The sequence below is a fragment of the Nomascus leucogenys genome, chromosome 13 (assembly GCF_006542625.1).
Source record: "Nomascus leucogenys isolate Asia chromosome 13, Asia_NLE_v1, whole genome shotgun sequence".
NCBI lineage: Eukaryota > Metazoa > Chordata > Mammalia > Primates > Hylobatidae > Nomascus > Nomascus leucogenys.
Genome location: NC_044393.1, coordinates 30206147 through 30219315, shown reverse-complemented (window position 1 = coordinate 30219315; position 13169 = coordinate 30206147). Strand labels below are relative to the sequence as shown.

Here is a 13169-nt window from a genome sequence, read left to right as displayed (position 1 = left end):
TATCCAGCTTTTTTTTTTTTTTTTTTTTAGACAGAGTTTCACTCTTGTTGCCCAGGCTGGAGTGCAGTAGCATGATCTCGGCTCACTGCAACCTCTGCCTCCTGGGTCCAAGTGATTCTCCTGCCTCAGTCTCCCAAGTAGTTGGGATTACAGGCACACACCACCACGCCCAGCTAATTTTGTATTTTTAGTAGAGACAGGGTCTCATTATGTTGGCCAGGATGGTCTCGAACTCCTGACCTCAGGTGATCTGCCCGCCTTGGCCACCCAGAGTGTTGGGATTACAGGTGTGAGCTACCACGCCTGGCTCCATCCAGCGTTTTATCCTACGATCCTAAGGTTGTCCTTATGATCCAGGATGGTGGATTGAGTTGCTATCACCATATTCTTATTCTGAAAAGTGGAAAGGAGGATGGGACAAAGAAGAGGGTCACATATCAGGCAGTTTTAAGAAAACTTTCCAGAAGCTGCCACATAGCACATTTACATTCCTTTGGCCAGAACTTAGTCATTCCGTAACTATAAGAGAGCCTGGGAAGTGTAACCTTTATTTGGGGGCCATCTTTGTAATCCAAAATCTTGGGCTGTCTCACAATGGAAATAGAAGAGAATGTATATTGGGGCATAGCCAGCCATCCTTGCCATGGGGTTTTGTCTTGCTTGAGACAGGGTCTTGCTCTGTCAAGAGCAAGTGCAGTGGAGTGAGGTGATATGATCATGGCTCACTGTACCCTTGACCATCCAGGCTCAAGCAGTCCTCCTGCCTCAGCCTCCCTAGTAGCTGGGACCACAGGCATGCACCACCAAGCCTACCTAAATTTTGTATTTTTTTGTAGAGGTGGAGTCTTACTATGTTGCTGCCTGGAATGGTCTTAAACTCCTGGGCTCAAGCGACCTCCCGCCTTAGCCTCCCGTGGTGCTGGGATTACAGGTGTGAGCCACCGTACCCAGCCGCCACAGGGGTTTTGCCATGGGTCTGGCTTGTAAGGGTGATGTCAGAGCATGATGCCGGGCCTGCCTTCCAAAGAGGCTGCATTTCTGTTTTCAGGAATGGACAATCAGACCGTTCTGGCTGTCCAGTCATTATTGGATGGCCAAGGAGCAGTCCCTGATCCGACAGGCCAAAGTGTCAACGCGCCCCCTGCTATCCAGCCATTGGGTGAGTATCTGCTCAGGTTCACCGGTGGGAGAGTGAATGGCTGCCCGTGAAGAGTAGGTGGAGCTCGTGCTGGGCTGTGGGAGTGAAATGCTTGCTGTGGTCCCCAGGACCTGCTCTGGTGTCTGAACCTCTCCCCCACCTCCCAGCCTGGATCTTTGGGCTCACAGCTTTCTCTGCTTAGCTCTGAGGACACCACTCTCAATTGCTTAGTAAATGTGGGGAGATGGGATCATGATGCAGGGAATGGCTAAGGGCCCCAATGCCTGACAACAATGCCTGTGCCTTTGCCCTGGAAGTGATTATTCAGCCTCCCTTCTGTGGAAAGAATAGGCTGAGCATGAATTTCTCCTGTTTACTGGCCAGGCCTATGAGGGTCTTCTTTTTTTTTTTTTTTCTGTTTGAGACGGAGTGTTACTCTGTCCTCCAAGCTGGAGTGCAGGGCACGATCTTGGCTCACTGCAACCTCCACCTCCTAGGTTCAAGCAATTCTCATACCTCAGCCTCCCGTGTAGCTGGGATTACAGGCGTGTGCCACCATGCGTGGCTGATTTTTTGTATTTTTAATGGAGATGGGGTTTCACCATGTTGGCCAGGCTGGTCTCAAACACCTGACCTAAGGTGATCTGCTCACCTCAGCCTCCTAAAGTGCTGGGATCACCTGCATGAGCCACCACACCCGGCCTGTAAGGGCCTTCTTTTGGAAGTTTCTACGTGAGACTGTGTTGATTTATTCATTCCACAAACATTTTTGTGTACTTGGGAATCACACTAGGGACAGGGAGATCAATAGCTGGGTTTGAATTATTATAGTTCTTAGCTCTGTGACCCTGGACAAGTGAATTAATTTCTCTGTGGTTCACTTCCTACACCTGTAAAATGGGGACAATTGTTCTGCCTCATAGGAATCTTATGAGAGTACTTGGGATTTGGTTCTAGCTGTTGAAGTTTACCGTGGTTTCTACAAGATTAAAGTTTGTTTTTGTGTTATGTGAAGTCCTGATGGGCATTTGGGCATTTGGTGTGGGCATGGTAAGACTCAGACTCCAGGCCGGGCATGGTGGCTCACGCTTGTAATCCCAGCACTTTGGGAGGCCGAGGCGGGCGGATCACGAGGTCAGGAGATCAAGACCACGGTGAAACCTCGTCTCTACTAAAAAATACAAAAAATTAGCCAGGCGTGGTGGCGGGCGCCTGTAGTCCCAGCTACTCGGAGAGGCTGAGGCAGGAGAATGGCGTGAACCCGGGAGGCGGAGCTTGCAGTGAGCCGAGATTGCACCACTGCACTCCAGTCTGGGCGACAGAGCGAGACCCTGTCTCAAGAAAAAAAAAAAAAAAAAAAAAAAACTCAGACTCCTTCTTTCCTGTGGCTCTACTGCCCTCAAGCTGCAGCCCAGGATGGCTGCTGTAGCTCCCACTTTGATTGGCACATTCCAGCCAACATGAAGGGAAGAAAGAGGGAAGTGGAAGTCATACCCTTTCGTTTTGTTTTTGAGATGGAGTCTTGCTCTGTCGCCCAGGCTGGAGTGCAGTGGCACGATCTCGGCTCACTGCAACCTCCGCCTCCCGAGTTCAAGCAATCCGTCTGCCTCAGCCTCCTGAGTAGCTGGGATTACAGGCGCCCACCACCACGCCCAGCTAATTTTTGTATTTTTAGTAGAGACGGGGTTTCACCACGTTGGTCAGGCTGGTCTCAAACCCCTGACCTCGTGATCACCCGTCTCGGCCTCCCAAAGTGCTGGGATTGCAGGTGTGAGCCACCCCACCTGGCCAAGTAGAGACAGGATTTCATCATGTTGGCCTGGCTGGTCTCGAACTCCTGACCTCAGGTGATCCACCCACTTCAGCCTCCCAAAATGCAGAGATTACAGACATGAACCACTATGCCTGGCCAAAAAACTTCTATTTAATTAAAAAAAAAAAAAATAGAGACAGGGTCTCTCTGTGCTGCCCAGGCTGGTCTTGAACTCCTGAGCTCAAGCGATCCTCCTCCCTCAGCCTCCCAACGTACTGGGATTGCAGGCATGAGCCACAGTGCCCTGTCCATGCCCTTTCCTTTTCCTTTTATGAGGAAGATGCAGATACGGTATAGTTCTATTGTCCCATTGGTGAGAATTGTCACATGACATTCCTAGCTGCAGAGAAGCCTAGGAAATATATTATTTGACTATGAAGCCATGTTTCCCACTGAAATTTGTATTATTTTATAAGAGGGATACAAGTTGAGAGTGGTGTGCACTATGATCATGCCTGTGAATAGCCACTGTGCTGCAGCCTGGGCAACACAACAGGACCCTGTCTCTCTTTTTTTTTTTTTTTTTTTTTGAGACGGAGTTTTGCTCACGTTGCCCAGGCTGGAGTGCAATGGCATGATTTTGGCTTACTGCTACCTCCGTCTCCCGGGTTCAAGTGATTCTCCTGCTTCAGCCTCCTGAGTAGCTGGGACTACAGGCACCTGCCACCACACCCGGCTAATTTTTGTATTTTTGGTAGAGACGGGGTTTCGTTGTGTTGGCCAGGCTGGTCTCGAACTTGTGACCTCAGGTGATCCGCCTGCCTCGGCCTCACGAAGTCCTGGGATTACAGGCGTGAGCCACCGCGCCCTGCCCAATTTTTTTTTTGTTTTTTTTGAGACAGAGTCTTGCTCTGTTGCCCAGGCTAGAGTGCAGTGGTGTGATCTCGGCTCACTGCAACCTGTACCTCCTGGGTTTAAGCGATTCTCCTTCCTCAGCCTCCTGAGTAGCTGAGATTACAGGCATGTGCCACCATGCCCAGCTAATTTTGTATTTTTAGTAGAGCTGGAGTTTCACCATATTGGCCAGGCTGGTCATAAATTCCTGACCTCAAGTGATCCACCCACCTTGGCCTCCCAAAGTGCTAGGATTACAGGTGTGAGCCACCTCGCCTGGCAACCCGTCTCTTAAAAAAAATAAATAAATAAAAAAGGATACAGTTAGAATTGAGTAACAATTAGACATTTCTGCTACCACATGTTGGGTGCTTGACACAGTGAGCGCATAGCTGTGGTAGGCCCTCAGCAATGGGTGGTGTTAACTGTAGTTAATCATTCATTTAGTTTTTCATTGATTCAACAAACATCCATTGAGAACCTCCTCTGTGTCCAGGAGATATTGTAGTTATGGTGATAAATAAGACACATGTCCTTCCTTTAGAGGACTCAGTCTGGTGTTGATGAGAAAACTGTTATATGACAGGTGTGCCAGAGGAAGGAACTATAGCCGCTGGCTTTAGAAAGACTTCCTGGAGAGGTTGGTGCAGTGGCTCACACCTATAATCCCAGCACTTTGGGAGGCTGAGGTGAGTGGATCACTTGAGGTCAGGAAGTTCGAGACCAGCCTGGCCAATGTGGTGAAACCCTGTCTCTACTAAAAATACAAAAATTAGCCGGGCGTGGTGGCGCATGCCTGTAATCCCAGCTGCTGGGGTGACTGAGGCAGGAGAATCACATGAATATGGGAGGCGGATGTTGCAGAGAGCTGAGATTGCGCCACTGCATCCCAGCCTGGGCAACAAGAGTGAAACTCTCTCTCAAAACAAAAACAAAAACAAAAACAAAAACAAAAACAAAAAAAAAAAAGAAAAGGAAAGAAAAAGAAAAAAGACTTCTTGGAAGAGGTGACAGTCAAGCTGAGCCTTGCAGAACAAGTTGTCCTCAGAGAGGCAGCCTGGCAAGGCAAACGGTGGATGCAAAGGCATGGAGGAGTATGATCAGGTGGCTCATTTGGGGACTGATGAATAAATTCAGACAGGGTAAAGATTCTGGAGTTCTCAACTTTGTAGTGAACATACTTTACTGTTTTTTGATTTCTAATTAATTGGTACCTGGCTGCATATGGCCATCCCTGCAGGAACCTGTGGGTTTTTTTTTTTTTCCTTTTTTCTGAGATGGAGTCTCGCTCTGTTGCCCAGGCTGGAGTGCAGTGGCACGATCTGGGCTCACTGCAACCTCTGCCTCCCGGGTTCAAGCAATTCTCCTGCCTCAGCCTCCTGAGTAGCTGGGACTACAGGTGCGCACCACCATGCCCAGCTAATTTTTGTATTTTTAGTGGAGATGGGGTTTCGCCCTGTTGTCCAGGCTGGTCTTGAACCCCCGACCTCAGGTGATCCACCCTCCAAGGCCTCGCAAAGTGCTGGGATTACAGGCATTAGCCACTGTGCCTGGCCACCTGCGTGGTTTCTTTTTTTTTTTTTTTTTTTGAGATGGAGTCTCGCTCCTGTCACACAGGCTGGAGTGCAGTGGCGCGATTTCAGCTCACTGCAACCTCCACCTCCTGGGTTCAAGCGATTCTCCTTCCTCAGCCTCCTGAGTAGCTGGGATTACAGGCACCTGCCACCACACCCAGTTCATTATTTTTTGTATTTTTAGTAGAGACGGGGTTTCGCCATGTTGGCCAGGCTGGTTTCGAACTCCTGACCTCAGGTGATCCACCCACCTTGGCCTCCCAAAGTGCTAGGATTACAGGCGTGAGCCACTGCGCCTGGCCCACCTGTGTGGTTTCGAAAACTCTCAGGAAGCACATAGTTGATGGCTGACACCTGCATGTCAAGTCGCAGCATGCCTCCCAGATTGCTGCTTGTGGTCAGCTGCAGTTCTCTGTCTCATATTGTGATGCCCCTTGACATAGTCTGGCTTTGTTTTCATTACTTTACCTTCATCTGTGGCCTCTTCCCACCACCCTGCGCGTATGATCCCAGATGACGAGGATGTATTTCTCTGCGGGAAGTGTAAGAAGCAATTCAACTCGCTGCCAGTGTTTATGACCCACAAACGGGAACAGTGCCAGGGGAATGCCCCCGCCCTGGCCACAGTCTCACTGGCCACCAACAGCATCTACACACCTTCGGCAGCACCCACAGCGGTCCAGCAGGCCCCAACTCCTGCCAATCGCCAGGTATTTGTTCATTCATTCATTCAACATGTCTTTTTTGAGGGCCTATCATGCTCAGGCGCTGTGCCGGGCACTGGGGCTATAGCAATGGATAAGAGAGACCAAGTCCCTGCCCTTGTGGAGTGGGGCGAGATGGATGGTGCACATGTACTGTTTTCAGCATGTTAAATGCCGAGAGATAGGGGATGCCAGACGGGGATGGGAGGTTTTGCCATATTGTCTGTGGTGCTTGGGGAAGGGCTCTGTGAAGAGGTGACCAGGAAGAATACTATATAGCAAGTAAAAGGTTTTGTATGAAAAATCAAATTGTAGAATAATAAGTAGATAATATATTATTATTTTTAAAATCTAAAACAATAGTACTATATAATTTCTGCAGTTACTTAAATAAGTAGGAAGAACTTACCAGATAGACCTAAGGAGGTGTGGGAATGAGTTATGCGGCGGCTGGTTTGGGGAAGGAAGCGGGAGCCAGGTGCAGGGATCAGCAGATGCAGAGGCCTTGAGGCAGGAGTGTGCTGGGTTTGTTCCAGGAACTACAAGGAGGTGAGAGTGGCTGGGACTGAGTGAGTAAGTAGGAAGGTGGGAGGTGCTAGGAGAGGCAGCAGGAGGGGCTTGGCAGATCGTGTAGGGTCTGGCGGTTTTTTTTTTTTTTTTTTTGAGACAGAGTCTCGCTGTCGCCCAGGCTGGAGTGCAGTGGCGCGATCTCGGCTCACTGCAGGCTCCGCCCCCCCGGGGTTCACGCCATTCTCCTGCCTCAGCCTCCAGAGTAGCTGGGACTACAGGCGCCCGCCACCTCGCCTGGCTAATTTTCTGTATTTTTAGTAGAGACGGGGTTTCACTGTGTTAGCCAGGATGGTCTCAATCTCCTGACCTCGTGATCCGCCCGCCTCGGCCTCCCAAAGTGCTGGGATTACAGGCGTGAGCCACCGCGCCCGGCCTATGGCTTTTTTTTTTTTGAGATTGAGTCTTGCTCTGTTGCCCAGGCTGGAGTGCAGTGGCACCATCTCAGCTCACCGCAAGCTCTGCCTCCCGGGTTCACACCATTCTCCTGCCTCAGCCTCCCAAGTAGCTGGGACTACAGGTGCCCGCCACCAGGCTAATTTTTGTATTTTTAGTAGAGACGGGGTTTCACCATGTTAGCCAGGATGGTCTCTATCTCCTGACCTCATGATCCGCCTGCCTCGGCCTCCCAAAGTGCTGGGATTACAGGTGTGAGTCACCACGCCCGGCCTTTTTTTTTTTTTTTTTTTTTTTTTTTTTGAGACGGAATTTCACTCTTGTTGCCCAGGATGCAGTGCAGTGGCACGATCTCGGCTCACTGCAACCTCCACCTCCTGGGTTCAAGCGATTCTCCTGCCTCAGCCTCCAGAGTACCTGGAACTACAGGCGTGTGCCACCACGCCTGGCTGATTTTTGTATTTTTAGTAGAGATGGGGTTTCACCATGTTGGCCAAGATATTTTTGATCTCCTGACCTTGTGATCTCCCTGCCTCGGCCTCCCAAAGTGCCAGGATAACGTATGAGCCACCGCACCCGGCCACTGGGGCTTTTACTGAGAATGAGATGGGAGCCATTGGAGGCTGTCAAGCAAAGGAGGGACATAGTGACTTTAGTCAGGTCACTCTGGCTGCTGGACAGAGAATAGGTTTTGAGGGAGGGCGAGAGAGAAGGCCAGGAGACCAGTTGAGGGGCTGTGGCGCAAATCCAGGCGGTGGATGCGAGTAGCTTGACCAACATGTTGGCAGTGGAGGTGGTGAGAAAGTGTGAGATTTTAGAAATACTTTGAAGGTGTTGCTGATAAAACTTGTGAATTGATTGGGTGAGGAGTGTGAGATCAAGAAGGGTCATGGGGGACTCCTGATTTAGAGTTGCCACTAACTGAAGGGAGGAGGCTGTGAGGAGAAGGTTTTGGGCAGATGTCAGGAGTTCAGCTGGGCACGTTGAAGTGGAGATGCCTGCCGACCTTTAAACGGAGGCAGTGACGAAGTAGACAATGTAGATTTCCAATTCCAGAGGCCAGAGCAGAGGACCAGGCTGGAGGCATCTGGGGAAGCTTCCAGAGTCCTCAGCCAAAAACACGGTTCTGGAGCAAAGACACCCTGGATAGGGGCTCACAGAGAGACTAAAGGATCCCTCATAAAAGATGCTGGGCATGTCTCAGGATACCAGGTCAAGGGGTCAGATTTTCAACTGGCTTCCTTTTCTTTCCTTATCCCTTTAGAACATTATCTTCATTCATTGTATAGGTATCATTTCTGCCATCACAATGAAGCATTCACCGCAGACCCATAGGACATATAGACTGAAACAGGCATCTTCTGGCATAAAACATAGTCATTTTTCTCACTGCTTGACTGTGAGTTTTGCTAGTAGAAAATATTCCCCTCACCCCCCTTACCTTTTTTTTTTTTGAGACAAAGTCTTACTCTGTTGCTCAGGCTGGTCTTGGCTCACTGCAACCTCCATCTGCCAGGTTCAAGTGATTCTCCTGCCTCAGCCTTCCAGGTAGCTGGGACTACAGACACCCGCCACCATTTTTGTATTTTTAGTGGAGATGGGGTTTCACTATGTTGGCCAGGCTCATCTCGAACTCCTGACCTCGAGTGATCTGCCTGCCTTGGCCTCCCAAAGTGCTGGGATTACAGGCATGAGCCACTGCGTTGCACCAGATATTCTTCTTTTTTTTTTTTTTTTTTTTTTCTTTTTGAGATGGAGTCTTGCTCTGTCGCCCAGGCTGGAGTGCAGTGGCGCAATCTCGGCTCACTGCAAGCTCCGACTCCCGGGTTCACGCCATTCTCCTGCCTCAGCCTCTCCGAGTAGCTGGGACTACAGGCGCCCGCCACCATGCCCGGCTAATTTTTTGTATTTTTAGTAGAGATGGGGTTTCACTGTGGTCTCGATCTCCTGACCTTGTGATCTGCCCGCCTTGGCCTCCCAAAGTGCTGGGATTACAAGCGTGAGCCACTGCACCCGGCCTAATTTTTTTGTATTTTTAGTAGAGACAGGGTTTCACCGTGGTCTCGATCTCCTGACCTCGTGATCCGCCCGCCTTGGCCTCCCAAAGTGCTGGGATTGCAAGCGTGAGCCACCGTGCCCGGCCCAGATATTCTTCTTGACCTAAGATACTTGTGGACTTCATGTGGACATGTGTTCAGTGTTTCTCTAGCGTGGATACAAGGAAGTTTTTTTTTTTTCTCTTGAGGTGGAGTCTCACTCTGTCGCCAGGCTGGAGTGCAGTGGTGCGATCTCAGCTCACTGCAACCTCCATCTCCCAGGTTCAAGCGGTTCTCCTGCCTCAGCCTCCTGAGTAGCTGGGATTACAGGCACGCACCACCACGCCTAGCTACTTTTTGTATTTTTAGTAGAGATGGGGTTTCACCACGTTGGCCAGGATGGTCTCGATCTCTTGACCTCGTGATCTGCCCGCCTCAGCCTCCCAAAGTGCTGGGATTACAGGCATGAGCCACCGTGCCCGGCTGATACAAGGAAGTATTATTACTGAGTCATAGGGTATGTACTTTGCAGAGAGATGTGAGTTATTCTCCTCATTTGTTTTTTCTTTCTTTCCGTTTTTGTTTGTTTGTTTTTAGAGACAGAGTCTCTAAAACCACACCAGCTGCGTGCAAAACCACACCGGCTAATTTTTATATTTTTCTTGTAGAGACAGGATTTCACCATGTTGCCCAGGCTGGTCTTGAACTCCTGGGTTCAAGTGATTCACCTGCCTCAGCCTCCCAAAATGCTGGGATTACAGTTGTGAGCCACCATGCCTAGTCTTATCCTCCTCATTCGGTAGATTATTAAATGGAGGCACAGAGAGGTAGAGTGACTTGCCCAGGGTCACACAGCAGGGTACAGCAGAGGTAGAAATGGAATCCAGGTCTGTGGGATTCCAGAACCTGGATCTTTTGTGCCATGCCCTCGGCTTACTTACAGAGCCTGACATGTCCACACATGCACACATGCGCACACACACACTCTGTCTCTCTCACTCATTCTCTCTCTCCCACTGTCCAGATCTCCACATACATCACAGTGCCCCCATCCCCACTGATCCAGACCCTGGTGCAGGGGAACATCTTGGTGAGCGATGATGTGCTTATGTCTGCCATGTCGGCCTTCACATCCCTGGACCAGCCCATGCCCCAGGGACCCCCACCTGTGCAGGTAAGAAGGTGTGGGCTTCTCACAGGGTCTTGATTCCAGACCTTTACGTTAACTCCTGCAGATTCAGAATCTTGTAGAATAAAGGGGGCCTGGCCCCAGCTCTCCCTGTTGCTGAGGGAGGCTATCAGCTTTCCCTTGTTCCTCATGCTGTAGATGGGGAAGCTGCTACGTCTAGGTGGGGACCCAGAACATGTGGGGCGTTGTCAATACAGTGCAGCTATTTTGACTTTCTTTTTTTTGAGATGGAGTCTCACTTTGTTTTTTTTTTTTTTTTTTGAGACGGAGTCTTGCTCTGTTGCCCAGGCTGGAGCGCAATGGCGCAATCTCGGCTCACTGCAAGCTCCGCCTCCCAGGTTCACGCCATTTTCCTGCCTCAGCCTCCCGAGTAGCTGGGACTACAGGCACCCGCCACTGTGCCCGGCTAATTTTTTCTTTTTTAGTAGAGACGGGGTTTCACCGTAGTCTCGATCTCCTGACCTCGTGATACGCCCACCTCGGCCTCCCAAAGTGCTAGGATTACAGGTGTGAGCCACCACGCCCGGCCAAGGAGTCTCACTTTGTTGCCCAGGCTGGAGTGCAGTGGCATGATCTTGGCTGCAACCTCTGCCTCCTGGGTTCAAGTGATTCTTCTGCCTCAGCCTCCTGAGTAGCTGGGATTACAGGCATGTGCCACCACAGCCAGCTAATTTTTTTTTGTATTTTTAGTAGAGACAGGTTTTCTCCATGTTGGTCAGGCTGATCACGAACTCTTGACCTCAGGTGAGCCCCCTACCTCGGCCTCCCAGAGTGCTAGGATTACAGGTGTGAGCCACTGTGCCCAGCCAATTTTTGTATTTTTAGTGGAGACGGGGTTTCACCATGTTGGCCAGGCTGGTCTCAAACTCCTGACCTCAGGTGATCCTCCCACCTTGGCCTCCCAAAGTGCTGGGATTACAGGATTACAGGCGTGAGCCACTGCACCCAGCCTGACTTTTGTTTTTGTTTTTGTTCTTTTTTTTTTTTTTTGAGACAGAGTCTTGCTCTGTTGCCCAGGCTGAAGTACAGTGGTGCGATCTTGGCTCCCTGCAACTTCCACCTCCCATGTTCAAGCAATTCTCCTGCCTCAACCTCCTGAGTAGCTGGGATTACAGGTGTGCGCCACCACGCCCAGCTGATTTTTGTATTTTTAGTAGAGATGGGGTTTCACTGTGTTGGTCAGGCTGGTCTCAAACTCATGACCTCAGGTGATCCACCTGCCTTGGCCCAAAGTGCTGGGATTACAGGTGTGAGCCACTGCACCTGGCCTTGTTTTTATTCTTAACAAGTGTACCATGTCCATTAGAAAAATAGAAAATGCACAGTAGCTCCCTGGGGATTTAAAAAAAAAATTTGTAGAGAAGACGGTCTCCCTTTGTTGTCCAGGCTGATCTTGAACTCCTGGGCTCAAGGGATCCTCCAGTGTTGGCCTCCCAAAGTGCTGGAATTATAGACGTGAGCTACTGCACCTGGCCAGGATTTTTCAATACAAAAGGATCTGTGGCCAAAGGAGCCTAAGGTGGAGGTGTTTTACTTCTCCCCTTGCTGTGTCCCTGGATTCTTCCTGCCATATAGAAATCCTTTTGATTTTCTCAACCGAGACTTTTCTTTTTCCCAAACATATTTTACTGTGGAACCCAAGGAATACAATGAAGAAGCGGACCCCATGTCCTTTATGAAATGCTGACCAGCATCATGTTTTTATTTTTGAGACAGCGTCTCGCTCAGGTCACTCAGGCTGGAGTACAGTGGTAGGATCATAGCTCACTGTAACCTCAAACTCCAGGGCTCAAGCAATCCTCCCTGCTCAGCCTCCTGAGGAGCTGGGACTACATACATGGTGCCAACATACTTGGCTAATTTAAAAAAAAAATTTTTTTTTTTTTTTTGAGATGGAGTCTCGCTTTTGTCACCTAGGCTGGAGTACAGTGGCACCATCTTGGCTCACTGCAACCTCCGCATCCCGGGTTCAAGCGATTCTCCTGTCTCAGCCTCCTGAGTAGCTGGGATTACAGGTGCCCACCACCATGTCTGGCTAAGTTTTGTACTTTCAGTAAAGACAAGGTTTTGCCATGTTGGCCAGGCTGGTCTTGAACTCCTGACCTCAGGTGATCTGCCCACCTTGGCCTCCCAAAGTGCTGGGATTACAGGCGTGAGCCACCGTGCCTGGCCTAAAAAAAATTTTTTTTAGAGACAGAATCTCGCTATGTTACCCAGGCTGGTCTTGAACTCCTGGGCTCAAGCGATCCTCCTTCCTCTGCCTCCCAAAGTGCTGGGATTACAGGTGTGAGCCACTGCACCCAGCAGTACCATCATTTTAACAACTGCAAAGGATTCCACCATATGGATAGGCCATCTTCTGTTTAGCCAAGTTTCTATGTGTAGACATGTAGGTCATTGCTGTTTTTTGCTGTTATGAAAATGGCTGGAGTCACCATCCATATACAGACATCTTTGCCCACCTACTTGATTTTTTTTGTAGCATGAATTTCTAGAAGTTACTGACTGCATTTCACGACTACCCACACATTCATGATTCTCTCGAAAGACTCACGGGACTCAGAGGTGGTTGTACTCATGGCTGTGGTTTATTACAGCAAAGGAACATAGCAAGATCAGCAAGGGAAAAAGACACATCAGGTGGAACCTGGAGGAATCCAGAGTTCTCCGTCTTGGGGAGGAGGGGAGAGGTTGCACAAAACATACTTCTTCCTGCAGCAGTGAAGTGTAGCAACATGGGTGCCGTGTTTCTGCCCAGGGAAACACACTTCAGACTCCAAAGCCAGGGTTTTTTTTTTTTTTTTTTTCTGAGACAGGGTCTCACTTCAACTGCCCTGGCTGGAGTGCAGTGGTGCAATTTTGGTTCACTGCAACCTCCACCTCCCTGGGCTCAGGTGATTCTCCCACCTCAGCCTCCC

At 49.8% G+C, this 13169-nt stretch overlaps 1 protein-coding gene across 3 annotated transcripts in view; it reads left to right on the top strand.

The window, feature by feature from the left end:
• Window positions 1-13169, top strand: part of ZNF341 (zinc finger protein 341) — an 83600-nt gene that overhangs the window by 8133 nt on the left and 62298 nt on the right. For 2 of the 3 annotated variants that reach the window (XM_030826481.1, XM_030826480.1), the window contains exons 2-4: window positions 1049-1159; window positions 5873-6069; window positions 10087-10236. In XM_030826481.1, the coding sequence (XP_030682341.1) occupies window positions 1049-1159; window positions 5873-6069; window positions 10087-10236 (458 nt within the window). Of the gene's footprint in view, window positions 1-1048; window positions 1160-5872; window positions 6070-10086; window positions 10237-13169 lie in introns of those variants that run through there. The other variant, XM_030826482.1, reaches the window with a different exon arrangement.